Source organism: Pelophylax lessonae, assembly GCF_965119305.1.
Source record: "Pelophylax lessonae genome assembly, chromosome: 1".
Taxonomy (NCBI): domain Eukaryota; kingdom Metazoa; phylum Chordata; class Amphibia; order Anura; family Ranidae; genus Pelophylax; species Pelophylax lessonae.
Window position 1 is genome coordinate 61,585,279 of NC_138768.1, and position 26,815 is coordinate 61,612,093.

At 42.9% G+C, this 26,815-nt stretch overlaps 1 protein-coding gene across 14 annotated transcripts in view; it reads right to left on the reverse strand.

The window, feature by feature from the left end:
- Window positions 1–26,815, reverse strand: part of TCF4 (transcription factor 4) — a 646,703-nt gene that overhangs the window by 450,530 nt on the left and 169,358 nt on the right. For 9 of the 14 annotated variants that reach the window (XM_082244114.1, XM_082244117.1, XM_082244116.1 and 6 more), the window contains exons 4-5: window positions 25,851–25,928; window positions 11,877–11,936 (exon numbers count right to left, since the gene is read on the reverse strand). The exons of 1 other annotated variant lie outside the window; for it this stretch is intronic. In XM_082244114.1, the coding sequence (XP_082100240.1) occupies window positions 11,877–11,936; window positions 25,851–25,928 (138 nt within the window). The remainder of the gene's footprint in view (window positions 1–11,876; window positions 11,937–25,850; window positions 25,929–26,815) is intronic. 4 more of the 14 variants (XM_082244112.1, XM_082244105.1, XM_082244120.1 and 1 more) reach the window with 2 other exon arrangements.

The following is a 26,815-nucleotide window of genomic DNA, read 5'->3' on the forward strand; positions in this document are numbered from 1 at the left end:
ATGTAGCAGAATACAAATTAGCCTAAAAGGATAAAAAAAATTTTGGGGAATGTTATATAGCAGAATGTGAAAAAAATGTTTTTTTTTTCAGAATTTTCGCTCTTTTTTTGTTTATAGCGCAAAAAAATAAAAAAAAGGACATCAATTTTATTTCAGTACAGCGTTGCACGACCGCGCAATTGTTAGTTAAAATAACGCAGTGCCAAATTGCAAAAAAAGGCCTGGTCATTAAGGGGGCAAGCCCTTCTGGTCCAGAACTGGACAGGTATTGTAGGAGATACAAAGGGGTAATTGAAAAAAACGAAAGCACTATGCTACAGATTGCACATTAAAGGGACAGGAGCATCATTTGTTTTTGGGGGGTAACAAAACCACATTAACATTGACACCCACTGCAGACTGCAATTACCATGTGTTTGCCACACCATGTTTAACATGCACGGCAATTGCAGTCTGCAGTGGGTGTCAACGTTAATTTAAAGTGATACTAAACCTAAAAACGTTTTTCACCTTAATGAATTACTTGCATTAGGATAAAAAAAAAAATTTCAGGTTCCCTGTGCCCCCCCTGCCCTGTGTGAAGGGGACGAGAGGGGAGAAGAGATCACACAGAATTCGAGCAGCAGCAGGAGTCATTGGCTCTTGCTGTCAATCAAATGCAGTGAACGGGAAGTGGGGGGCGGGCCAAAGTCCCATTGTGTAAGTCTATGGAGCATGGCTCCATATATACACAGGTTGGGAGTGAGCATGCACCGTTTGTCCCCATAGCAAACGGCACAAAGAAGAGGAGGGTGCCAAGATCACTGCCAGGAACCTGGGAAGAGGAGGATCGGGGCTGCTCTGTGCAAAACCACTTCACAGAGCAGGTAAGTATAACATGTTAGTTATTTAAATTAAAAATTAAATCTGACTTTATTAACACTTTAACTAAGCCCCAAATGCAGGTCTCAAACAACAGAGTGTTTCCCGCACCCCGTTCTAGTGCAAACCAGCCCTTACTGGGTGGTGGCTGCAGGGGAGAGGAGGGAGCACCAACAACGCCTGGGATATGGGAGCCTATGAGTGATGTCATCGCTCCCAGAATTCCCAGCCATTGTTGGCGTTCCCACCTCTCCCTTATAAAGGCCTATGGATTTGTCTCATGACAAGTTTTCTTTAACGTGTGTCACTTTAAGCTCTACACAGCAGAAGCCTCCATTTTATGGACTGGGGTATTGGTAATAAGAATGATACCGTTCAAGCAAGTATTTTTAACTTTTATTTCTTAATTTTTTTTTTTTTTTAACCTGGTATTTTTTTAATCTAAAGGCGTGGGCTATATAGTAAGCTGACCTTGCATGTAGTGATCCTTTAAAACAGACATTCTCAACCAGAGCTCCATAGAACCTCCATCAGAGGTTGGTAGCTGAATGACCTACCATCTGCGGTATGACACTAGATATCTTTTTATCTGGGTAGCTTTATTCCCAGTGACCACCAATCAAATGGGCCATTCTTTCAACTGAATTCCAGTTTAAGGGGTTCTTCCTCTCACAGATGGAAGATGTAAGGGGGCACCTCTGTAACTGACCTTAATTGGAAGGTCACTTTTAAATTACCGCCCATGTAAGGCCACTCCTGACCACAACGTAAATAGCCCCTTAACTTTTCTAACTTTTCTAACCTTTCTTTTCTAACCATTAATATTTTTCATTTTAATTTTGTAAATTTTACTGCAAATCATTTTATCATATACACTGGATATAAACAATCTACACACCCCTGTTAAACTGTTGGGTTTCTGTGCTGTAAAATAATGAGACATAGATAAATCATTTCTGAACTTTTTCCACCTTTAATGTGACGCATAAACTGTAAAATTCAGTTGAACAACAAACTGAAATATTTTAGGTGGAGGGAATGAAAAAAAAAAAAAATCAAAAAATATGGTTGCATAAGTGTACACACCCTTAAACTAATACTTTGTTGAAGCATCTTTTGATTTTATTACAGCACCCAGTCTTTTTGGGTATGAGTCTATCAGCATGGCACATCTTGACTTGGCAATATGTGCCCACTCGTTGCAAAAACACTCCAAATCTGTTAAATTGTGAGGGCATCTCCTGTGCACAGCCCTCTTCAGATCACCCCACAGATTTTCAATTGGATTCAGGTCTGAGCTCTGGCTGGGCCATTCCAAAACAAAACTTAAATCTTCTTCTGGTGAAGCCATTTCTTTGTTGATTTGGATGTATGCTTTGGGTCGTTGTCATGCTGAAAGATGAAGTTCCTCTTCATGTTCAGCTTTCTAGCAGAAGCCTGAAGGTTTAGTGCCAATATTGACTGGTATTTAAAACTGTTCATAATTCCTTCTACCTTGACTAAGGTCCCTGTTCCAGCTGAAGGAAAACAGCCCAAAAGCATGACGCTGCCACCACCATGCTTCACTGAGGACCAAACATCTCTCTTGAAATTATGGCCAAAAAGTTCAACCTTGGTTTCATCAGACCATAACACATTTTCCCACATGCTTTTGGGAGACTTCAGATGTGTTTTTGAAAAATTTAGCCAGGCTTGGATGTTTTTCTTTGTAAGAAAAGGCTTCTGTCTTGCCACTCTATCCCATAGCCCAGATATATGACAAATATGGGAGATTGTTGTCACATGTACCACACAGCCAGTACTTGCCACATATTCCTGCAGCTCCTTTAATGTTGCTGTAGGCCTCTTGGCAGCCTCCCTGACCAGTTTTCTTCTCATCTTTTCATAAATTTTGGAGGGCCATCCAGTTCTTGGTAATGTCACTGTTATGCCATATTTTCTCCACTTGATGATGACTGCCTTCACTGTGTTCCATGGTATATCTAATGCCTTGGAAATTCTTTTGTACCCTTCCCCTGACTGATACCTTTTAACAATGACATACCTCTGATCCTTTCTGCGGACCATGGCTTTTGCTGTAGGATGTGACTAATAAAATGTCAGGAAAGACCTACGAGAACAGCTGAACTTTATTTGGGGGTTAATCAGAGGCACTTTAAAAGATGGCAGGTGTGTACTGACTCCTATTTAACATGAGATTAAGGTCCTTTCACACATACGGTCCGTTTGTCCGTTTTTCATCCATCCGTTGACGGATGAAAAACGGCCATCAATGCATCTCTATGTAAAAACGGATGACAACGAATGATCATGTTAACATCTGATTTCACCCGCTTCCGTCAATGTCCGTTTTTTGGAATGGATGATTGCCCTATTTTTCATCCGTCAAAAAAAAACGGATCGGACGAAAAATGGATTTAAACGGACAAACGGTCCGTTTTTCATCCGTTTTTGCATTGGTAGTGGATGTAAAAAAAACGGATGAAAAATGGATGAAAAATGGATGAAAAAATGGATGAAAAACGGATGAAAAATGGATGAAAAAAACGGATGAAAAATGGAATGAAAAAAACGGATGAAAAACGGATGAAAAATGGATGAAAAACGGATGAAAAATGGATGAAAAACGGAAGAAAAATGGATGAAAAAACGGATGAAAAAACGGATGAAAAAACGGATGAAAAAACGGATGAAAAAATGGATGAAAAACGGATGAAAAATGGATGAAAAACAGATGAAAAATGGATGAAAAACTGACGGAAAACGGATAAAAAACGGATGAAAAATGGATGAAAAACAGATGGAAAACTGATACATTTTGACGTGACTGAACTGATGAACTGAACGGACCGTATGTGTGAAAGGGGCCTAAATGTGATTGCTTAATTCTGTACACAGCTACATCCCCAGTTATAGGAGGGTGTGTATTATGCAACCACATTATTTTGTTTTTTTTTTTTTACCTCCCAAAAAAGATTCGTACAGTTTATAGGTCACATTAAAGGTGGAAAAAGTTCTGAAATCATTTGCCTTTGTCCAATTTTTTTACATCACAGAAACCTGACATTTTAATGGGGTGTTGACTTTTTTTTTTTGATATGGAATGCTTCACGAATCTACACGTTATCCCTGCGCAGGGGCCAAACTAATCCTCCCTGCATCGCTCCAACCCCAGCACATGTCCTTCCGAAGAGAGGACAGGGTGTAGACTTTTTATATCCACTGTAGGCCATGGTTGTTTAACCACTTTACGACTGCTCACAGTAATATTACTGCGGCAGAGTGGCTCGTTATCGTCTGACGACGTAGTACTACGTCGTCAGACACTCCCCCTTCTGGGCGGCGCTTGCGCGCCGCCGGAGCCTCGCTCCCGCTGTTTTCATTCACAGCGGGAGTCGGGCCAGGGGAGGAGCAGCGGCGATCGCCGCTGCTCTTACCCGATCGTCGGGGATCGAGTCTGGAGATCCGCCCGCTGTGTGTAAACACAGCGGGCGGATCTCCATAGTGACAGGGAGTGACAGATCGGACTGTTCAGCATAGCTGGACATCCGATCTGTCCCTGTGTCACTCAGTCACCTCCCCCCCTACACGTCAGTAAGCACCAGGCATACATTAACCCCTCCCTCTCCAATAAAATTAACCCCTTCCCTGCCAGTGTCATTTTTACAGTAACAGTGCATATATATAGCACTGATTACTGCAGTAATGTCACTGGTACCCCCAAAAGTGTCAAAAATGTCAGTCAAGGGTCCGATCTGTCCGCCGCAATGTCGCAGTCCCGCAAAAAAAATCGCAGATCGCCGCCATTACGCGTTAAAAAAAAACACCAAAAATTACAGAAATCTTTCCCTTTGTTAGTAAACGCAATAACTTTTGCGCAAACCAATCAAAATATGCTTATTGCGATTTTTTTTACCAAACATAGGTAGCAGAAAACAAATTGGCCAAAAATTTTTAAAAAAATTGGTTTTTACATCTTTTTTGGGGGGAATTTCATATAAAAAAATGTTAAAAATATTGTTATTTTTTCAAAATAAACGCTCTTTTTTTGTTTATAGCGCAAAAAGTAAAAATCGCACAGGTGATCAAATACCACCAAAAGAAAGCTCTGTTTGTGGGAAAAAAAGGACGTAAATTTGGTTTGGGTACGGCGTCGCACGACCGCGCAATTGTCAGTTGAAGTCGCACAGCGCCGAATCGCAAAAAGTGGCCTGGACGGAAGACAGCAAAATCCTCCGGTGGTAAAGTGGTTAAAAAATAATTCACCTTAGGTATGAAATACTCTAGGTATGCCACATTCTTTACTATTTTTAAATACAGTTTTTATCAGCTTATTATTGTTAATCATTTTTTAGCTGGGGTTATGGCAAAAATAATTTTTCGGGTTTCTTTGGGGTAAAAAGGTTGAGAGAGACTGCTTTAAAATAGGATTTTGTACAACTTAAGCCTCGTACACACGCAACGATTGTTGGCCGTGAATTTTCGGCCAATGTCCGATCGGCCGATTTTCAGCTTGTTAGTATGATGCTTCCGACAACCGACTCAGACTTTTCGGCCGAAAAAAATCTGGTGTGCAGGCTATAAAATTTTTGTTGGCCGTCAACAGAACGGCCGATTTTCCGTCAGTCAGTACAGATTTCGACAGGGAAAAATCTGATGAGCAAGACTGGGCATGCTCAGAGAAGAAAAAACACACGGAAAGTAAACTAGAACATGACATCGCTTCTGAAGTTGGTTTTTGTTGGCTGAGAAAATTCGGGTGCAGTCTAGAGCACATTTCAACCAACACAACAACACTGGACAAAAGACGGCCGATCGGTCGGCCGATAATCGTTGCGTGAGTACGAGGCTTTACTTTAGAAAGCAGCTCAAAATTTCTTCAAAAGGAAATCTAAGAACTTGGTAATGAACCTTTCTTAGTGTCCACTACATGCCTGAGCTAAGTCAAAAGAAAAAAAAAAAAGACTGATATGACAGAAACATTACAGGAGAATTTTCCCAGCCCCCTGGGTACTTATAGGAAACAGCAAAGTGTAACAGATAAACTTTCAGTTCCTCATAGACAGAAATGACACAATGATAATGTTTCATTATTGGAAAAAAAAAAAGAATTTCTCTCTATTATTAGTATTTGCATTCTAAAATAACACATAACATATACACAGGAACATGCACAGAAACATTTAAACATGAAGAATTAGGCCTCATGCTCACTGGACGTTATATAAAAAACGCCAGTAGCTTTGCAGTGAGTTTTTCAGCAATTTTTAGCTTTTTTGCATTGGCGTTTCTCAGCGCTTTTCAGCGTTTTTTTTTTTTTTGCAGTATCGTTTTTTGACGTTTTTAGCTAAAAATCACCTCTCTGCTATTTTGGTAACTCTGACTTTCCCACAATGCAATGCTTGCCAGAATTGCATTGCATGGGTGTTCACACTCATGCATTAAGATTTAGGCTTCTTTCACACACTCCGTCCGTCGGACGGATTCCGTTTTTCTCAGCGGGGGATCGAGCCGCTGATCCCCCACTGAGCAGGAGGATGACAGCTGTGTCTCCGCGCTGTATGCGGAGACACAGCTGTCAGTTCCCCATGCATCTCTATGGGGGAAATCGGATCGGAACGGACCGTCGGTCCGTTCTCATCCGATCCCATGCGATCGGATCCGCTGGACGGATGGAAAATAGGGTTTCCATCCGTCCAGATTTGACGGATTGGATCGGATGTCAGCGGACATGTCTCAGCTGACATCCGATCCCCCATAGAGATGCATGGCGGGACCGTTCAGATCCGCCAAAAAAAACGGACAGGCGGATCTGAACGGTCTGCCTGTGTGAAAGGGGCCTTAGGTGCAGTGAAAAAAAGGTCCAACAACATTTTGGTGCAAATGTGGACCCTTTTTTCCCCATATCAAAATCACATTGCATAGGTGTGAATACCCATGTGATGCGATTCTGTCAAGCTCACTGCATTTTGCAATCTGTTTCGGGGTGTAGTTCATGGAACATTAGGCCCCTGTTCACATTGGGCAGATTTGACATGCGATTTGACATGTCAAATCGCATGCCAAATCAGAGCCTATTGCCGGCAACGTCACTGTCCGAATTGGTGCAACCCTGACTTTTTGGCACCGCACTGATTCCCAAAAGTCGTTCCTGCACTGCTTTTGGCGACTTCAATAGACATGTGTGCATGAACCCGTACAGATGTCTGTCAAACCCCCTCCCCCGAAGTCGCACTGAAATGCGATTTTGAAATCGTGCGCGTTCAGCTGAATGATTTCAAACCTGCCCTCAGTGTGAACTGGTGCCGTTGGCAGCAATAGTCTCCGATTTGACATGCGATTCAACATGACAAATCGCATGCCAAATCAGCACAATGTCAACAGGGCTTTAGGTTCCATGAACGATACCCCGAAATAGATTGAAAAATCCAGTGCGCTTGCCAGAATCGCATTGCATGGGTGTTCACACCCACGCAATGCAATTAGGTGTGGAGAAAAAAAGGGTCCTACAACATTTTGGTTTAAATGTGATGCAATTTGAGCCATACAAAATATATGTCTCAAATCGCATCGCACAGACATCACATGTGATGCGCACAGGAATGCGGTGCATTTTTGGTGCAAATCACATGCAGTGACCACACCAGTGTAAACCCAGTCTATGTTCAATCAACGACACCTCAAAGCAGAACCCAGACTTAAAAAAAAGCAATGGAATAAAAAACATCAAAAAACGCCAGTTAGCAGCTTTTTTTCGGCTTTTTTGGTGTTTATCTGCGTTTATTGACATTAGAGCGTTTTTACAGCTGAAAAACGCCACTAAAAACCCACTAGTTTTTTGTTTTTTTTTTACAGCCAGAAACCGCCCCTGCCAAAAACTGCTGATAACAGCCTATGTGTGCATGGACACATAGGATAACATGCTGGGGCGTTTATTGGCTGCAGAAAAAAAACGTCTGATGCCAAAAACAGCCGCTGTGTGCATCCAGTGTGCATGAGGCCTTATTAGATCAATGTGGAGCTGTCACTTGCTGCAGATTAGGAAAGTCGGGAAGGCTCCTTTCACACGGGCGGTCCATATGTCCGTTTTTCCTCCCATCCGTTTGCGGATAAAAACTGACATAATGTATGTCTATGGGATTGCGGACATTAGCGGATGACCATCCGTTTTTCGTCCATTCCGTTCAGTTCCGTTTTTTGAGAACCCTATTTTAAAAAAAACGGAACGGACGCACAAACGGAAGTCAGCGGATGGTCATCCGCTAACCTCCGCAATCCCATAGACATACATTATGTCCGTTTTTCATCCGCAAAAAAAAAGTCACTGAGCGGAACAAAAAACGTAGCTGACCGTGTGAAAGGACCCCAATGGATGTTTTTTATTTTTCCTTTTATCAGGTGTGAATGTTCTTAGGTGAAAGTCGAATGCCACAGTGCAGACTACTTTCAGATGAAGACAGATAGAAATGTTGTCCATGTTACCACTGCAGGTTCAGCACTCCCTGTCTCAAGACCTACCATGATCATGCTACCACTGGCCAGATCCCAAGTGTCCAGAAAAGTTTATCCTCCTCACCCTCTTGCATTAATAACGCAAGTCCATGTCCCAAAGCAAGTAAAAACTTTTCCTGATCTTCACTATATGGCCAAAAGTTTTGTGGAACCATCAAACTTATATGAGCTTGTTGGATAACTCAAAACCATGATAGACAACAATATCGAAGGTTAAAGCTTAGATGATCAAGTGGAACTTTAACAAAAAAAAATGGCAAGCAGGCAGGAAAAGACTTTTAATGCACAAAATGGCATACTATGGGGTTGATTTACTAAAACTGGAGAGTGCAAAATCTGGAGCAGCAATGCATAGAAACCAATCAGCTTTCAGTTTTTTTGTCAAAGCTTAACCGGTTGCCGACCGCCGCAAGTACATATACTGTGGCGGTCAGCCTCGGCCAGGCAAAGTGACGTATGGGTACGTCACTAGCCTGGGAGCCAATAGCGGGCGGGCGTGCGCCGCCGGAGGCGCGCTCCCACCTCGGCTCGTTCACAGACACCTCCGTGCGCGTGACCGACAGACCCGATGTCCGCCGGTCACTCGCGATCGTCCGCTGTGAAGGGAGAAAGGCAGGCGGCTAATGTAAACAAAGCCGCCTGTCATTCTCCCCTGTGTAAAAGCACTGATCTAACGGTCCTGCTATGTAGGATCGTTGATCTCTGCTGTTACACACACAGCCACATCCCTGCACAGTTAGAAGCATGTCCCTAGGGACACACTTAACCCCTCCCTCTCCAATAAAGTTAACCCCTTCCCTGCCCGTGTCATTTTTACTGTAACAGTGCATATGTATAGCACTGATTACTGTAGTAATGTCACTGGTACCCCCAAAAGTGTCAAAATAGTCAGTCAAGGGTCCGATCTGTCTGCCGAAATGTCGCAGTCCCGCAAAAAAAAAAAACGCAGATGTGAAAAATATTGTTATTTTTGCAAAATTGTCGCTCTCTTTTTGTTTATAGCACATGATCAAAAAATCGCACAGGTGATCAAATGCCACCAAAAGAAAGCTCTGTTTCTGGGAAAAAAAGGACGTCAAATTTTTTTTGGTACAGCGTCGCACGACTGCGCAATTGTCAGTTAAAGTCACGCAGTGCCGAATCGCAAAATACCCCCTGGTCAGGAAGGGGGTAAAATCTTCCGGGGCTTAAGTGGTTAATTGAACAAGCTGAATCTAGAAGCTGATTGGCTTCCACGCACAGCTGAACCAGATTTTGCACTCTCCAGTTTTAGTAAATCAACACCTATGTCTTTTTTGCATTAAAGTTTCTTACCTGCCTGTATGCCCTGTACACTGGTGTACAGTGTGTAATTTAGCAATTTTAAGATAAATGAACTCTCGTGCACGGGGGTGTCATCATCTTGGTCTGGCCAATAAAAATGGCTGAAAATCAGTACCCAGAAGTCGCTGGGCTAAAGATGTCAGCAGGGGGCGGGAAACTCCTGGACATCACAGTGCTGAAGAGAAGGTGAGTATAGCTCCACCTAAAGTTTTAGGGTTTAAGGTTTAACCACTTAAGCCCCGGAACATTTTACCCCCTTCCTGACCAGGGCCAATTTTGCGATTCACTGTGTGACTTTAACGGACAATTGCGCGGTCGTGCGACGCTGCACCTAAACAAATTCGACGTCCTTTTTTCCCCAGAAACAGAGCTTTCTTTTGGTGGTATTTGATCACCTGTGCGATTTTTTGATCATGCGCTATAAACAAAAAAAGAGCGACAATTTTGCAAAAATAACAATATTTTTCACATTTTTTTATATGAAATTCCCAAAAAAATATGTAAAAATGAAAATTTTTTAACATTTTAGGCCAATTTGTTTTATGCTACATATGTTTGGTAAAAAAAAATCGCAAAAAGCGTGTTTTGATTGGTTTGCGCAAAAGTTATTGCGTTTACTAACTAAGAGAAAGATTTTTGTCATTTTTGTTGTTTTTTTTTAAATGCGTAATGGCGGCGATCTGTGATTTTTTTTGCGGGACTGCGACATTGCGGCGGACAGATCGGACCCTTGACTGACATTTTTGACACTTTTGGGGTTACCGGTGACATTACTACAGTAATCAGTGCTATACATATGCACTGTTACTGTAAAATGACACTGGCAGTGAAGGGGTTAACTTTTTTTGAGCGGGAGGGGTTGTGTGTGTCCCTAGGGGCGTGATTCTAACTGTGGTTGGCTGTGGCTTGAGGTGTAGGAACAGTGATCAACGGTCCTACATAGTAGAAACGTATGATCACTATTCTTACACACGGGAGAATGACTGGCGGCTTGTTTACATCAGCCGCCTGCCTTTCTCCCGCTCTAACGGACGATCGCGAGTGCCCGGCGGACATCGAGTCCGCCGGGCACACGCACGGGGGGGTCCGTGACCGAGCGGGAGCGTGCCTCCAGCGGCACGCGCTCACTCCCCAGAGCCTCACAGGCTAGTGACGTACCCATACGTCACTTTGCCTGTGAGGGGCTGACCGCCGCAGTATATGTACTTGCGGCGGTCGGCAAGTGGTTAAAGGGTTAGTTAAATTTTTCATGAAAAAACAAAACTAACTTCAAATATCTTGGCCACCCCTTCACACCCTGCTGCACGTAGCAGCCGTGAAGCACCATGTAGCTGATGTAGAGGAGCATACACTGCAACAGTGGCGGCCTGTCCATTGGGGGCACAGGGGCGCTGCCCCCCCCTATCCATGCGTCTGGCCCCCTAATCTACATGTAGGGCGCTGGACACATGGATTCCAATTAGTTTTTTTTCTTTTTTTTTTTAAGCATGTGATTAGAGACAGAGGCTCTAATAGGCTTCAAAAAAGGGTGGGCGTGGGACGCAGAGCATGTCTCCATTTACACCCGCCGACATTTGACTCTATCCACAGAAAACAGACAGATGGAGGATACGTTCCCCACCAGTCTGGCGGACCGGATGACAGTCAGATGTAAACGGACAGGTGGTCTGTTCACATCCGACCACCCATAGAGGAAAGTGGCCTCTGTCTGTGTCCCCTCTGCATAAGCTGAGCAGATACGGGCCTGTCATCCATCTGCTCAGTGGTGATCAGCGGATCCGCTGCCAAAGTCCATGCGTGTGAGAGAATTCTTACGGTGAAATTCCACTTTAGCCACAACTGATAGGTTACTTTCCCTTTCCCAGTCCGAGCTTTGCGGTTTAGGGGCTGCAGCTTCTAATTCAGATACTTACACTGCATTTATTATAACAGATGTATTAATAAATACAGAACTTTATATCTGCCTGGAGTTTAGCGTTAACAGATCAAATTGAGATTTGGAAATGTTGCGTTTAACTGATGAAAATGTGAATCGAATAACAGGTAACTTTAGTGTGTTTTCAGACTTTCCCTATTCTCGCTCCTCTTCCACTGCAGCGTTTTGTAAGTGACAGGTCCACATGAAACATGCAATAATCAGCAAATAAGACAAAGCAAAGATAAAGAAGCGGGTAACATACATGCAGCCACCTCCGGGGCGGATGGCTATGCACACTCGCCTGCACGCTGCATGACAGCTTCTGAAGGGCAGAAGGAAGAAGCAAGTGTCATTAGTTAGCACTGACAATACTTTTCTAATGCAATATTAAACAACAGCAATTCACCATCCAGCTGATCTACCGCTTGAGGAAGTGCACCGAGCCCCTGGTCACCATTCCCACCAACGGAAGTTGGAAGAGAGCCACGCGTCTTTTATAACCATATTGTAATACGGCGGGCAGTGGGGAGGACTGCATTATTTACACATAGAACCCTGCGGACCTCGCAAAATGTCAGCTTGTAAGATTTGCTGAAAGATGGTGTAAATAACGTGGCTTAGCTGCATCCCCTGTTGTGCCGTAATGTTTAACTGCCTAATTCTGCGAATTTCTCTTTTAAGAACATCCTTGGGATCAGACACATTTGTTCTTAGGAGTGTGGCAGAAAAGGAAGGTGGGGGGGGAGAGACAAGATGGAACATTGAGCCATGTTATACTGAGACTGGGCAGAGGAGACGAGGGAAAGGTTATGGACAAGGACGCAGACTAGTTGGCTGATGACAAACGCTGGGACAGTCACATGCAATACAAATATATTCAAGATTACTCAATGTATATTAAAAAGAATAGCGCACACATGCTCTATCAGTGTCCACTATCAAGTAGATATAGGAGGAGTCCTCTGTAGTGCATTTGCACATCTTTCCCAGCAAGGAGCATTGTCTCCAAGGGTTAGAGAGGCTGGATTCATCTATTTTTCATGGATAGTGTAGGACCCACTGATAATGGGGTACTTTGACGTAGTGGTGGGCTTGAGCACGATATGGCCATATGGTGGGACAAAATCCCCATTTTTATTTATGGATTGTCTTCAAATTTGGTAGTAATTTCTTTTGCATGTGTGCGCTATTCTTTTTTAATATACATGTCTCTTGGTTCATAGCTGCACCAGCTTTAGAAATACATGGGTATGCTCCCCCAAATTTTTTGCAAGATTACTCAATGGCTAAACAATACATTTTTATACTATAAAATATGATGCTAAATCTAAGATGAGAGGTAATGATGCAAGCAGACCTTTGCTTGGAGCTCAGCATCAATAACTTTCGGAGTCAAAGCCCTGGAACAACCATGCAGCCAAGGAAGTCAAAGCTCCTGACCTGCAAATATCTTCTGGGTCAGTAGGGCCAGTTTCACACTTTGTTGAAGCTTTTAAATCAACATTCAACTCCAGTTAGTAAATACCAAAAAATAAACACTCCAGCGCTCATCCATGGTACTCTGGGAGACAGTAACAGAGTGCGTAATTCTTCTTCAGGGGCAGCCCTCCACATGACTAGGGTAGTTCAGATCCCACCTGTTTAACCATATTATCTGGATCAGTACCCAACACCAGCCCCCTTTACCTTTGAATGACAACACTAACTCGGCATTGGGATTAAATGGCCGGTTCGGCCTTTTATTAACCTTCTTAGCGGTATTCCTGAGCGTGGCTCGGGGTTAAATTTCAGAGCCAAAAGCGGTAACCCAGAGCCACACTCGGGGTACCGCCAGAAGCATCGCTGGATCCTGTAAAAGAGGTTTCTTACCTTGTCACCGGGATCCAGCGATGTGTCTTGCGGGGGATCTTCCTCCCGATCGTCTCTGTCCCCCGGCTTCCGTCTCCTGCGACGTGACGTTCACAGGGGGGGTGGAACCGGCGGCAAATTCAAATGTAAAAACACAGCAAACACACTGATACCATTCAAAATAAAAAAAATCACATTAGTTTGCCCTCCAGTGCCCTTTCCTACAGTTTTACTGTACTTTTTATGTTAAAATATATATATATATATATATATATATATATATATATAGTATATATATATATACGTATATATACATACATATATATTATATATATATATATATATATATATATATATATATATATATATATATATATATATATATAATAAATGTATACAGCTGGTTTGGGCTGCTCAATTACATGCAAAATAATGGTACCGCTTCCAGCACCTAAAATCCAAAAGAATCATACCGCCAGGGAGGTTAAATAAAACCATAAATAACACAATACATAAAACAGTCAAACCAATCCAGATCATAGAATGGTTGCAGATCATTGACGATACCACCTCCCACAACTTTGGAGTCTGTGGTACCATTAAGTTACATTCTGTCCCCAGCCACCAAAACACCGCCTCAAGGACTATCCTAACTGACCACAGACCACTACTACCTTACACTACCCGGTAGGTCTAGACTGAACCAGATCAACCATAGGACTCCATACCTGAGATGGGTCCCACCATTTTATCGTTTGACGCCATGTTTTGGACCTTCGTCAAGGACCCCAACTGCCAACATCCAACCTCCTTAGCAGAACAATAGAAAACGGCATCACCAGGGCGGGCAGGAGGGACGTTTCTCCTATGATGTCCAGTCTGCAAGTGAAGCCCCTTCACTCCTCCCCTCCAACTACTCTCTCTTCTGCTCCTCCCCATCACCTTGTCTGCTCGGCCAATAAGGTAAGAGTCCTGACCTCTCATATCCCAACAACTAATTTAACCCCCCTACTGCCTGGTTTTCCTTCCACACTGTCATGTATGCCCTATGCTTATCATTTCCTTTCAAGCTCCGGGCATGTCTGATCGGGAAATCTCTAATCAGCTGCAAAAAACACACAAAGGGTGCAACTTTTCGTGCATTATCAACATAAAACGTATTAAATACCAAATAACAAATGGATACTCAAAAATATAAAAGAGGAAGAGGGCATGACCCCCAAATTGCGTTAGCTCTTCCATCGGAGGATTCTATGATGGGACCTAGTGCCCAAGGCTGAAGCACATGAGGTATATGCCTGTTGATCTTTTATATTTGTGAATATCCACTTGTTATGTGGTATTTAATAAATTTTTTTTGGTGGTAATGCACAAGGAGTTGTGCCCGTGTGTGTTTTTTGCAGCTGATTAGAGATTTAATGATCTGTGGAGGGCTGCACCTGAAGAAGCATTGCACACCCTATTACTGTCTCCTGGAGCAAAGTTTGTAAATGTTTAACACAGATCCTAATGGGAGTGTTGATTGTCACTCTAATCACTTGCCCAACCCTCCCACCAGGACAACCGATCAACCAGCTGGCGCTTCTGCTGGCTGATCATAGAACCGAACAAAGTCCTGGAAGTACAGAAGAATTCCCTCTAACGGGGAACTCCAATCAGAGGGAATTCTTCTGTACTGTTGTTTACGTAGATATGTGAGCAATACTCTCCAACTGGCCCCAGTAAGGCAATTTAGTAACCTGGAAGTGATGACATTACATCAATTCCAGTTTCCCCAGATGTAGATGGCGCCTTTTTTAAAAATAAAAATAATTTGATCACACATGTTAGACCGCAGATTTCTCCATAAAGAGTACCTATCACATGCCTATTTGCTGTCAGAAGGGATGTTTGCATTGCGTGTTACAGCAATAACAGTGAAAAAAAAAAGAAAAAAGTAAAGCGACAGTGTAAACAAAAAAAAAAAAAAAAAGTGTTTAAGTATCCCCGCCCCCCTGTGCAAAGACGAATGAACGCGTCGGTCCCACACGCACGCAAAGTTGTTGTCCCACAAATGTGAGGTATTACCACGAGCATCAGATCATAAGCAGTAATTCTAGCACCAGACCTCCTGTGTAAATCTAAAATGGTAACCTGTAAAGGCTTTTAAAATATTGTAGTAAAATTTGTAAAATTTACGTGGTTTGTCGCCTTTGCACAGCATGCGCAATTTTAAAGCGTGTCATGTTTGGTATCTGTTTACTCGGTGTAACATTATCTTTTATATTTTACAAAAATATTGGGTTATGCGTTGAGTTTTTTTGCATTCAAATTTAAAAAAGGTGAAGTTTTTCCAGAAAAAATGCGGTGCAAAACTGCTATGCAAATGCTATGTGACATTAAAAACTGAAAAACCCACCAATTTATTCTCTAGGGCAGGGATCCTCAAACTATGGCCCTCCAGCTGTAGCGGGAACTACACATCCCATGAGGCATTGTAAAACTCTGAAATTCACAGACATGACTAGGCATGACAACTGGAGGGCCGTAGTTTGAAGACCCCTGCTCTAGGGCCTCTGCTTTAAAAATATATATATAATGTTTGTGGGTTCTAAGAAGTTTTCTAGCAAAAATACTGATTGTTGTAAAGAAAAAGTGCCAGAAAAGGCCTGGGGGTCAAGCAAGCTGCTAGCAGGGTTCATGACTGTTGAGAAGCAGAGGCTAATTCATCACTAACTAATAAACCAATACCTTGCCCCCCAAAAAGACAGGGAAGCTGATTAAGCTGGAAATAGGGCAAGGCCACAGCTTTATTGAACTTTGCAAAAGTAACAACTTTCCAAATGTACCAAACAACAATGCCAGTCACAGTTCTACCATGAGCACCCATAAAACATGAACTCACATAGTCTAATGGCGCTTTTCCACTGCATGGAACCGAACGGTTCGGCTCGCTTTTGTGCTTTTCCACTGCTGGTACCGCATGGTACAGTGTAGGAACGGTTCGGTACGGTACGGTACGGCGGCGCTTTTCCACTGCATGGAACCCGAAAGATACGGCTCTCAAAAACAGTACCACCTCGATTGTGGTTCCAAGAGGTACCATACCCGTTACCATATCCCACAATCCTTTGCATGCAGTCACTACTAGCCACTGATTGGTCAGAGAATCATTGTTATCCCACCCACTTAACTTTAGTACTACTTTAGTGGAAAAGCAAACCATACCGTACCGAACCGTTCCAACACTGTACCATGCGGTACCAGCAGTGGAAAAGCAAACCGGGCCAAGCAGGGCCAAGTAGAGCCGAGCCGGTACTTGCAGTGGAAAAGTGCCATATGAGGTCTCTCCTTACCATCAGTGCCAGACAGACATTAGACTGACCCTAGAATTTACCTTGAGGGCATCAAGCAACATCAATTGCTGGCCAAAAGGTCAAAAAACGCCAATAAAGCTGTGACAAAACATCACAACGGGTGGGAGGTTGGTCAAATTTTGTGACAGCTGAATCTCCTCAGAGCAGTTGGATGTGCTCTAGCGTAGTCTTTTCCAGGAGTTCAGTCTCCATCCAGTCACCTCAGGTCTTTGAAGTCAATCATTAAAGAGCTACTTAACTTCTCTTTTAGGTGCACACCCACATTGATGCCATGCTTCCAGCAGTCAAGGCTCCCTTTCTCCAAAGGAGGTTCAAGGGGCCTTCATTAAGCTTTCAACAAGCTTCAAGAAGTTCTGAAGCCTGCCAGAAGCTTGCTAAAAGTGGCAATCTGAACTCCCATTATGACCTGTGTTCAAAATTGACTAACTGGAGTTGAATGGTACTTTAAAAGCTTCAACAAAGCTTGCAGAAAGCTCTGCAAATGCTTTGTCAAAGCTTGCTGTTCACACTGCTCTTATAAAGCTGAAGCCCGTGTGAATCAAGCCTTACTCACGAAGTAATGAAGCCATGGAAATAGCATGACAGCCAGGCACTTGGCATTTTCAGGCGAAGGTCAGCAAGGGTATACCATACATCTCTCTCTTTCATAGGAATCCCCCCAAATTTCCCTACATGCAGTGGAAAAAGCTGAATCCCACTTGGCTAACCTTAGACAGTCTGACATCATAAAATTCACAAGACAAAAGAAGGTCAAAACTGTACTGAGGACTTTACTATAACAGGATAACGTTCATTTTAGGTGGGACACCCTGTTCTTATCTGATGACCATTTTATGCAACTGGAACCAATTAAAAGCACATAAAATCACAATGTGTAATTAAAGAGAAAGCTCTGTGTGTAATTATGAAGGTTGTTTTTGTGCAATTGTTTCAATCAGAACAAAGAGCCCAAGATTCTATTTTTGTTAAAGGACATTTTATCATTTATTGTGGTTTAAAAGTGTTTAATATTCTTTTTACCGAGTAAATATAATTTTAATATTACCCAAAAAAAGGGTTCATACAGATTACACTCATTTTACTGACCCTTCTAAGTTTGTCAAACAGAAAGCATAGCAGAAGCTTTTTGACAGTCTGCATTTTGTGCATTTTTTGAGCTCCTGATCTGTCTAATTATTCCAGGTCAGAGTCTCAAAATTTACTGAACCCCGAAGGACCGACAGGCCAGCCGGGCAACCAGCATTTTGTAGGAGAGCTCACCTATTTCTCTTATCCTAAGTTTCTTTAGTGCCCCTTCCACACACTTACATAGGTGTTGCTATCAAAGACCTTTTGCCTTCAAATGCAGTACTGTACTGCTAAAACACACACTGCATTTATAATGCAAAACCTAGCGCAAAACGCAAAACCAAGCAAAATGCTGTATTTAAGGTAATTTGTGTGATATCAAACTACTTCAATCTTGCAAAAAATGGGGAATAAAAACTAACAGTAGTAATAAAAAATTATAATAAAAAAGCTTTTTTTTAATAAAAAGTCTACTGTATATATATATATATATATATATATATATATATATATATAGCCCCCAATGTCTCCAGCCTCCAGTATCTTTTCACTCTTAGGGCTCTTTCACGCGGTCCGCCTCCGTAGGCAGATCCGTGCTGCTCAGCGGGGATCGATTCGCGATCCCGGCTGAGCCGGCGGCTGACAGCTCCGTCTCCACTTGCAGTGCGGAGAGGGAGGTGTCACAGCCCCCGCTGGTCTCTCTATGGGGGATCGGATGAGAGCGGACCACCTGTCCGCTCTCATCCGATCCGATACCTGAACGGATGGAAAAATAGGGTTTCCATCCGTCCAGATTTCACGGACAGGATCGGATACGGGTGTCAGCGGAGGTGTCTCCGCTGACATCCGCTGCCCCATAGAGTTGCATGGAGGATACGATCAGATGCGCCTAGAAAACTGACAGGCGGATCTGATCGGACCGCCTGTGTGAAAGAGCCCTTATTGTACTAGATACAATTATCTTCAACAGCAAACAGTGAAAGTTACATTTTTCCATATACTAAATGCTGGTAGTGCTTCTGGCGCATGTGATGGGATGAAAGCACCACGTGCACCAGCATTCAATGAATGGAAAATAGAATTTATCGAAGATAATTGTATCTAATATAATAAGAGTGAGAAGACACTGGGGACACTATATACAGTATCTCACCAAAGTGAGTACACCCCTCACATTTTTGTAAACATTTTATTATATCTTTTCATGTGACAACACTGAAGAAATGACACTTTGCTACAATGTAAAGTAGTGCATGTACAGCTTGTATAAGAGTCTGTTCACACTGTGGCGACTCAAAGTCGCCCCAACTTTGAAGCTGCCCGTGCAGCGCGACTTCATCATGGCTTGCAAACGACTTCTCTAATAGAAGTCAATGCAAGCTGCTCCGAAGTCACCCCCAAGTAGTGCAGGAAGCTTTTTCTAAGTCGGAGCGACTTGAGTCGCTCCTATTAGAACGGTTCCATTGCACTGAATGGAGAGCTACTTGTCCAAGCGTGACTCGGCGTGACATCATCTTTCACAATATACAAAAAAAAAATGGGCTAACTTTACTGTTTAGTTTTTTTTTAAATGCAGTGAAATGTGATTTTTCGTAATTTTTTTTTTCCAAAAAATTGCGTTTTAAAGACCGCTCCACAAATACCGCGTGACAAAAAATATTGCAATGACCGCCATTTTATTCTCCAGAGTCTTTGCTAAAAAAATATATATAATGTTTGGGGGTTTTAAGTAATTTTCTAGCAAAAAATACTGATTTTAACTTGTAAACAAAAAGTGTCAAAAATAGGCCTGGTGGGTAAGTGCTGGTTCACACTGCCGCGACCACTAAAGTCGCGTCGCTTCCAGCGCGACTTTGGCGCGACTTCAGCACGAGGTGAATTTTTATTTGGCCAATCACAATATGATGTGTTCCTTTTCCTGTTTTTTTTTTACATATTACAAAAAAGTATGGCAGACCAATGTACAGATAACGTTTATGGGGGAGGTGTAGGAGTGGCTGAACTGTGGAATGTCTAGCTTGATGCTAGAAAGTAGATAAGAATGCTAATTGAGGTCACTCACATTGAAGGAAAAACATATTTTGTCTGTCTGTCCAGAAACTTAAAAAAAGAGCTTTTTTCATTTAATTTTTAAGAATCACATGCCTCCAAAGACGCCCACAAAATGCCCGATAAATGCCTGCACGAAAAAAAGCCAGCCGGAGAGAAGCTGCATTACTGAAATTATAAGAAAAACGCAATTTTTGGGGTGGTTCTGGACATGCTACAGAGCTGAAACTTGACAGGTACACTTTTTAGACCCCCCCCCCAGACACTAAATACAAAAAAAACATGCCTGCCTAAAAAAATGCCCGATAAATGCCTGCAAGAAAAAAAGCCAGCCGGAGAGAAGCCGCATTACTGAAATTATAAGAAAAATGCTGTTTTTTAGGGGTTCTGGACATGCTACAGAGCTGAAACTTTACAGGTACAGTTTTTAGACCCCCCAGACACTAAATACAAAAAAAGACATGCCTGCCTAAAAAAATGCCCGATAAATGGCTGCAAGAAAAAAAGCCAGCCGGAGAGAAGCCGCATTACTGAAATTATAAGAAAAATGCTGTTTTTTAGGGGTTCTGGACATGCTACAGAGCTGAAACTTGACAGGTACACTTTTTAGACCCCCCAGACACTAAATACAACAAAAGACATGCCTGCCTAAAAAAATGCCCGATAAATGCCTGCAAGAAATAAAGACAGCTGGAAAGACACCGCATTAGTTTTCTACTAAAAATTATAAGAAAAATGCTGTTTTTTAGGGGTTCTGGACATGCTACAGAGCTGTAACTTGACAGGTACACTTTTTAGACCCCCCAGACACTAAATACAAAAAAAGACATGCCTGCCTAAAAAAATGCCGATAAATGCCTGCAAGAAAAAAAGCCAGCCGGAGAGAAGCCGCATTACTGAAATTATAAGAAAAATGCTGTTTTTTAGGGGTTCTGGACATGCTACAGAGCTGAAACTTGACAGGTACATTTTTTAGACCCCCCAGACACTAAATACAAAAAAAGACATGCCTGACTTAAAAAAATGCCCGATAAATGCCTGCAAGAAAAACGGCCAGGTTGACAGAAGACATATTCATGTTTTAATAAAAATTATGCTCTTTTCTTGTTCAATACCATTTTTTTGCAAAGTCGGATGACAAGTCGGATCACAAGTGGCTTCAATTAAGATAAGGAGGCGACTCCCATTGAAGTATATGGGACAGGTCGGATCACTGGTCGCCTCAAAGTAGTACCGGACCCTTTTCTGAAGTCGGAGCGACTTCAGTAGTGGCAATTAAGACGGCACTGATTGAATTACATTGCTTTGATTATGTCAAGCGACCTGGGGCGACACAAGTCGCCTCATGAGTTGCCCTAGTGTGAATGGGCACTAAGTGGTTAAGGATATAGATACACATGTGTTTTGTGCTGCACAGTTTTTGATATTAAAATGCTATATTTGGCCTGCTTTGGCTGCAATGCAATTTGGGCTGGATTTAGGGTTAACAATTGTGCCCCTCTTGGATCCCTACCTTCCCCTTTATAGAGGTATACTTATTGAGATCTGCCTACTACGGCCTCCATTCTTTATTTACAACCTGTGTCTTAAAGCGGAACTTTACCCATAACAACTTGATTAAATAAAAAAAAAAAAAATGCTCTTTAACAATACATTTCACACTAGTAACCACAATATGCAACCAATATTAGTGTGTGCCTCCAGTATTATTTATGTTCCTTTTTGCTGGAGGCTACCATTTTGCTGAAGCCCAGAGCCATTGAGCAGCAGTAAATCTATGGGCTGCCAGCAGATCGGCCTCTACAAAGTCGGCACAGTGCCTAGAAATAGAGAGCAACTGAGCATGTGCAGAGCTGGGTGAGACAGTGTATCACTGGATTTTAAACAGTATAGGCATTTTTTTTTCATATTTCTATATATGCTATACCTGCAAAAGGGGCCAGCCTGAAGTGATTTAGCATGACCTAATTTTCTGGCTAAAGTTCCCCTTTAAGTCCTCTCACTCTTGGCTAAGCAGGTACACGAGATCCCCACAGAAGTCTCGGGGGGTTGTCTACCTTTGTCCCCTGGTTGGGAGTCCCAGTCTAATGTACCTGCGCAGACAAGAGAAACAGGGCTTGTGGCAGAGGATGTAAATAAACAACTGAGGCCATGCCTGTTGGATCTCACTAAAGTTGGCCATACACCAGTAGAATTTCATTCTAAAGTTCTAGTTTTCAGAACACTCATTTAATTTTTTAATCATTAGTGGGACTGATTTAACATTCACTTTCAACTGCAGTGATGAAATAATTATTTTCTTTTTCTAGAACACATTTCTAACAGTGAATGTGGTTTTCCTGTGTTCCACAATCAAATGTTAAAAGCAAATGAAATTGTGAAATACATTCTAACAACATTCAGCAAGTCATCGAATGTACTGATCTGAACTTTCGTAAAAATGTTTGTACAAACGTTCATCCAGCTTTAGTATAGGGAGGGTGGGATAGGTTAGTTCAGGGCAAAGACATGTAAAGTATATGTGCACCTATCCTTTAAGGCACCAAACTGCGGCCTGCGGGCCGGATGCTGCCCTTTGCTTGCCTGAATATGGCCTTTTGGGGCATTGTTCTTTCTACCAATACAGGCACTATTCATCCCACTGTCACCAATGATGAGGTACCCATGCCTTCCACTGACACCAACAGTAGGGCGCTAATTCTTCCACTGACATCAACAATGGAGCATAATTCCTCTCATTGGTACCTATGATGGGGCCCTATTCCTCCCACTGACACCAGCGATGAGGCACTATTCTTTTCACTGGCATCAACAATGAGGCATAACTATTTCCACTAATATAAATGATTGGGCACTAATACTCCACCTGACAACAATGATGGGGCACTATATCTCCTATTGACACCAATGGTGGGGTACTATTCCTCCTACTGACAAGAATTATGGGGCACTATTCCTCCCACTGACACCAATGGTGGGGTACTATTCCTCCCACTGACACCAGCGATGAGGCACTATTCTTTTCACTGGCATCAACAATGGGGCATAACTATTTTCACTAATATAAATGATTGGGCGCTATTACTCCACCTGACAACAATGATGGGGCACTATTCCTTCTACTGACACCAATGGTGGGGTACTATTCCTCCCACTGACAATAATGGGGTACCCTTCCTTCCACTGACACCAACAGTAGGGTGCTATTCCTCACACGGACATCAACAATGAGGCATAATTCCTCTCATTGGTACCAATGATGGGAGCCCTATTCCTCCCACTGACACCAGCGATGAGGCACTATTCTTTTCACTGGCATCAACAATGGGGCATAACTACTTCCACTAGTATAAATGATTGGACACTCTTACTCCACCTGACAACAATGATGGGGCACTATTCCTTCCACTGACACCAATGATGGAGCACTATTCCTCCCACTGACACCAATGGTGGGATACTATTTCTCCCACTGACACCAATGGTGGGGTACTATTCCTCCCACTGGCAACAATGATGGGGTACTATTCCCCTTCTCACTGGGGCATTTTATACTCCCAATGCCCACAGATAAAGCCCTGAATGCAAGAGTATGTCACTAGGAACTGCAGTTAAAAAAAAAAAAAAAACGATAAAATGCAGCATCAGAACTGTGTTTTAACTATTACCATTGAAGATAAATGGAATGTGCTGACATGTATGTGCATTTTAAACACACAACAAAAGCAAGAAATCCAAGAAATCAATGTCCATCTACATACGCCCCAAATGAGTCACTAAACTAAAGAAAATTAAAAAGTCAAAAGTTCTGACCTCACTCAGCAATTAAAAGCAGGAGTCGGTGACATAACTGGAGTGTCCAAAGACTGTTGAGCCTTAATCACATGCTGCAATTGGAGATAATAAAATTGCATACTAGACAGGACACCGAACCGGGACTGTTGTTGAGCAAATGACAGCAGTTTTCCATTTTAAAAATGTGGCTAAGGTATTTTAAGCCATTTAGCAGCATGCTGTAGTTTAGCCAATTCTGGGTAGGATTGGTTATTCCAAAGAAGACTAAATTTGGTATACCCTGTAACATGTTGCAGTTGTTTTGCCTTCACCCGTATACACTATATTGTCGAAAGTATTGGGACGCCTGCCTTTACATGCACATGAACTTCAATAGCATACCAGTCTTAGTCTGTAGGGCTCAATATTGAGTTGGACCACCCTTTTCAGCTATAACAGCTTCAACTCTTCTGGGAAGGCTGTCCACAAGGTTTAGGAGTGTGTCTATGGAAATGGTTGACCATTCTTCCAGAAGTGCATTTGTGAGATCAGCCACTGATGTCTGAGAGAAGGCCTGGCTCGCAGTCTCCACTCTAATTCATCCCAAAGGTGTTATATCGGGTTGAAGTCAGGACTATGTGCAGGCCACTCAAATTTCTCCACCCCAAACTCCCTCATCCATGACTTTATGGACCTTGCTTTGTGCACTGGTCCAAATAATTTGGTGGAGGGGGGATTATGGTGTGAGGTTGTGTTTCATGGGTTGGGCTTGGCCCCTTAGTTCCAGTGAAGGGAACTCTTAAGGCGTCAGCATACCAAGACATTCTGGACAATTTTCATGCTCCCAACTTTTTGGGAACAGTTTAGGGTTGGCCCCTTCCTGTGCAAGATCAATAAAGACATGGATGAGTGAATTTGGGGTGGAGGAGCTTGACTGGCCTGCACAGAGTCCTGACCTCAACCAATAGAACACCTTTGGGATGAACTAGAGTGGAGACTGCGAGCCAGGTCTTCTTGTTCAACATCAGTACCTGACTTCACAAATGCGCTTTTAGAAAAATGGTCAAACATTCCCATAGACACACTCCTAAACCTTGTGGACAGCCTTCCCAGAAGAGTTGAAGCTGTTACAGCTGCAAAGGGTGAGCCAACTCAATATTGAACCCTACGGTCTAACGCATACTGTTAGACAGGTCAATTCGGTTGGTCGCTGGCTGGTTGGTAAGTTGTGACTGGAAATCTCTGTTTTTTTGATAAGACTGGGATGCCATTAAAGTCCATGTGCATGTAAAGGCAGGTGTTTCAATACATTTGACAATATAGTGTATTATGTAGAAGTCTGTAGGTTGGGTACAATTTATTAGGCTTAGAAATGAGTTGAGACTCCGAATCCCTCTGGGAGAAAGCTGGCCCAAATAAAGCGGAGCACCACAACAATGTGGAGTCTCTGACCACCCCTTCTCTATTATGTTCTAATGCTAGACCACCCACCATGGAGTGGTCACTATGGACAACCACTATGAATCCTCAAAACAAGTTAGCAAATGGCAGCTGCCATATTTTAATGATGGCAGGTTCTCTTTACCACAGCAATCCCATTTCATTTACACAGCTTCTCTTAGTTCCTCATCTGTACCCAGGAGTGTGGTCAGACACAACCACAGTTTTTTTTTTCTTTGCACTAGTATCAAATTCATGTTAAGACCCAGAGGACAGCGATAATAATCTCATCCACCGAGCTCTATAAAAAGCCCCAATCGTGCTCACTGCAGGTACCTGTCATCCCTGTGCAGTTTCCGGCACTGCTAAACACAGCGCTGCGACAGCAACATCTCACCCTGTCTGTCACATGCCGTCCTATACTTACGTATGGGACTGCACCTTCATAAGATACATAATGAATGCCAGGCTCTGCATGACTGAAATCCATGAATACTACAAGACACAGATGTCACATCAATGTGCTGTTGAGGCTTTTTCTAAAGCGCGGTTCCTAGTGAAAACGAGTGGGCAGGTATCAGATGCTATCACAAGATCAAAGGAAGTCATAACAGAACCCAGACTTATGCTTTGACTCAAAACAACCATATGTCCTGTGAGGCTTCAGAAAGACAGAAACCGTACAGTCATTTCACACTGACCCCTGAGGTTTCGGCTTTGCCAGCACGCCGCTTTCTCGTAAGATCTCGTCTTTGCCAAGCTTCTGCTTCTTTCCATAGCTGTAAAACCAAACCCAAACTCCATATTAGATTTCATGAACCACTTGCGCATTCACCAGTACATTGCAATGGCTCTGACTGCTCTACTTACATTGCTTTTCACGTTCTGAAAGAGCTTGTTTCTGAGTAATGGAGCTTTTTTGTCCCCAATACAATATACAGGAGAAAATGTTTTGTCCTAAGGCTCCTTTCACACTTGTGTGACTTGCCCTGCAACTTAGGACTGCAAAGTCGCATGACAAAGTCGTATCCCATGATTTCCAATGAGTACCGTTCATATCTGTGCGACTTCAAAGTAGTCCCTGTAAAACTTTGGTCCGACTATGATGTGACTTGAGATCCATAGGCCTCAAGATTACACAGGCATTGCTTCAAGTCGCGTAAAATTTGTGCGGCAAAGTTGTGCGACTTTCAGGTTGCACAAGTGTGAAAGGGGCCTTAAAGTGGTGGTGAACCTCAGACATGAAATATGAACAAAGCACATCCCTCTACAGCAGGGATCCTCAAACTACGGCCCTTCAGCTGTTGTGGAACTACACATCCCATGAGGCATTGTAAAACTTTGACAGTCACAGACATGACTAGGCATGATGGGAATTGTAGTTCCTGAACAGTTGGAGGGCCATAGTTTGAAGACCCTTGCTCTACAGCAGGCCCACACAATATTGCGTTCGCCCCCCCCCCCCCCCAGTGCCGCTGAGCCTATGTATGCCAGCGTGTCTCCGTCCTGACAGTGTGAGTCACAGAAAAGCTTCAGAAAAGGGTGGACCTGGGGCGCAGAGCAGTGCCCCCCGAGTCCACCCGTGACAATAGTGAATGAAAACTCACTATTGTCACACGGATCCTCCTCCTGGCCAATCAGGAAGCGGGCCGAAAGGCGAACCCAT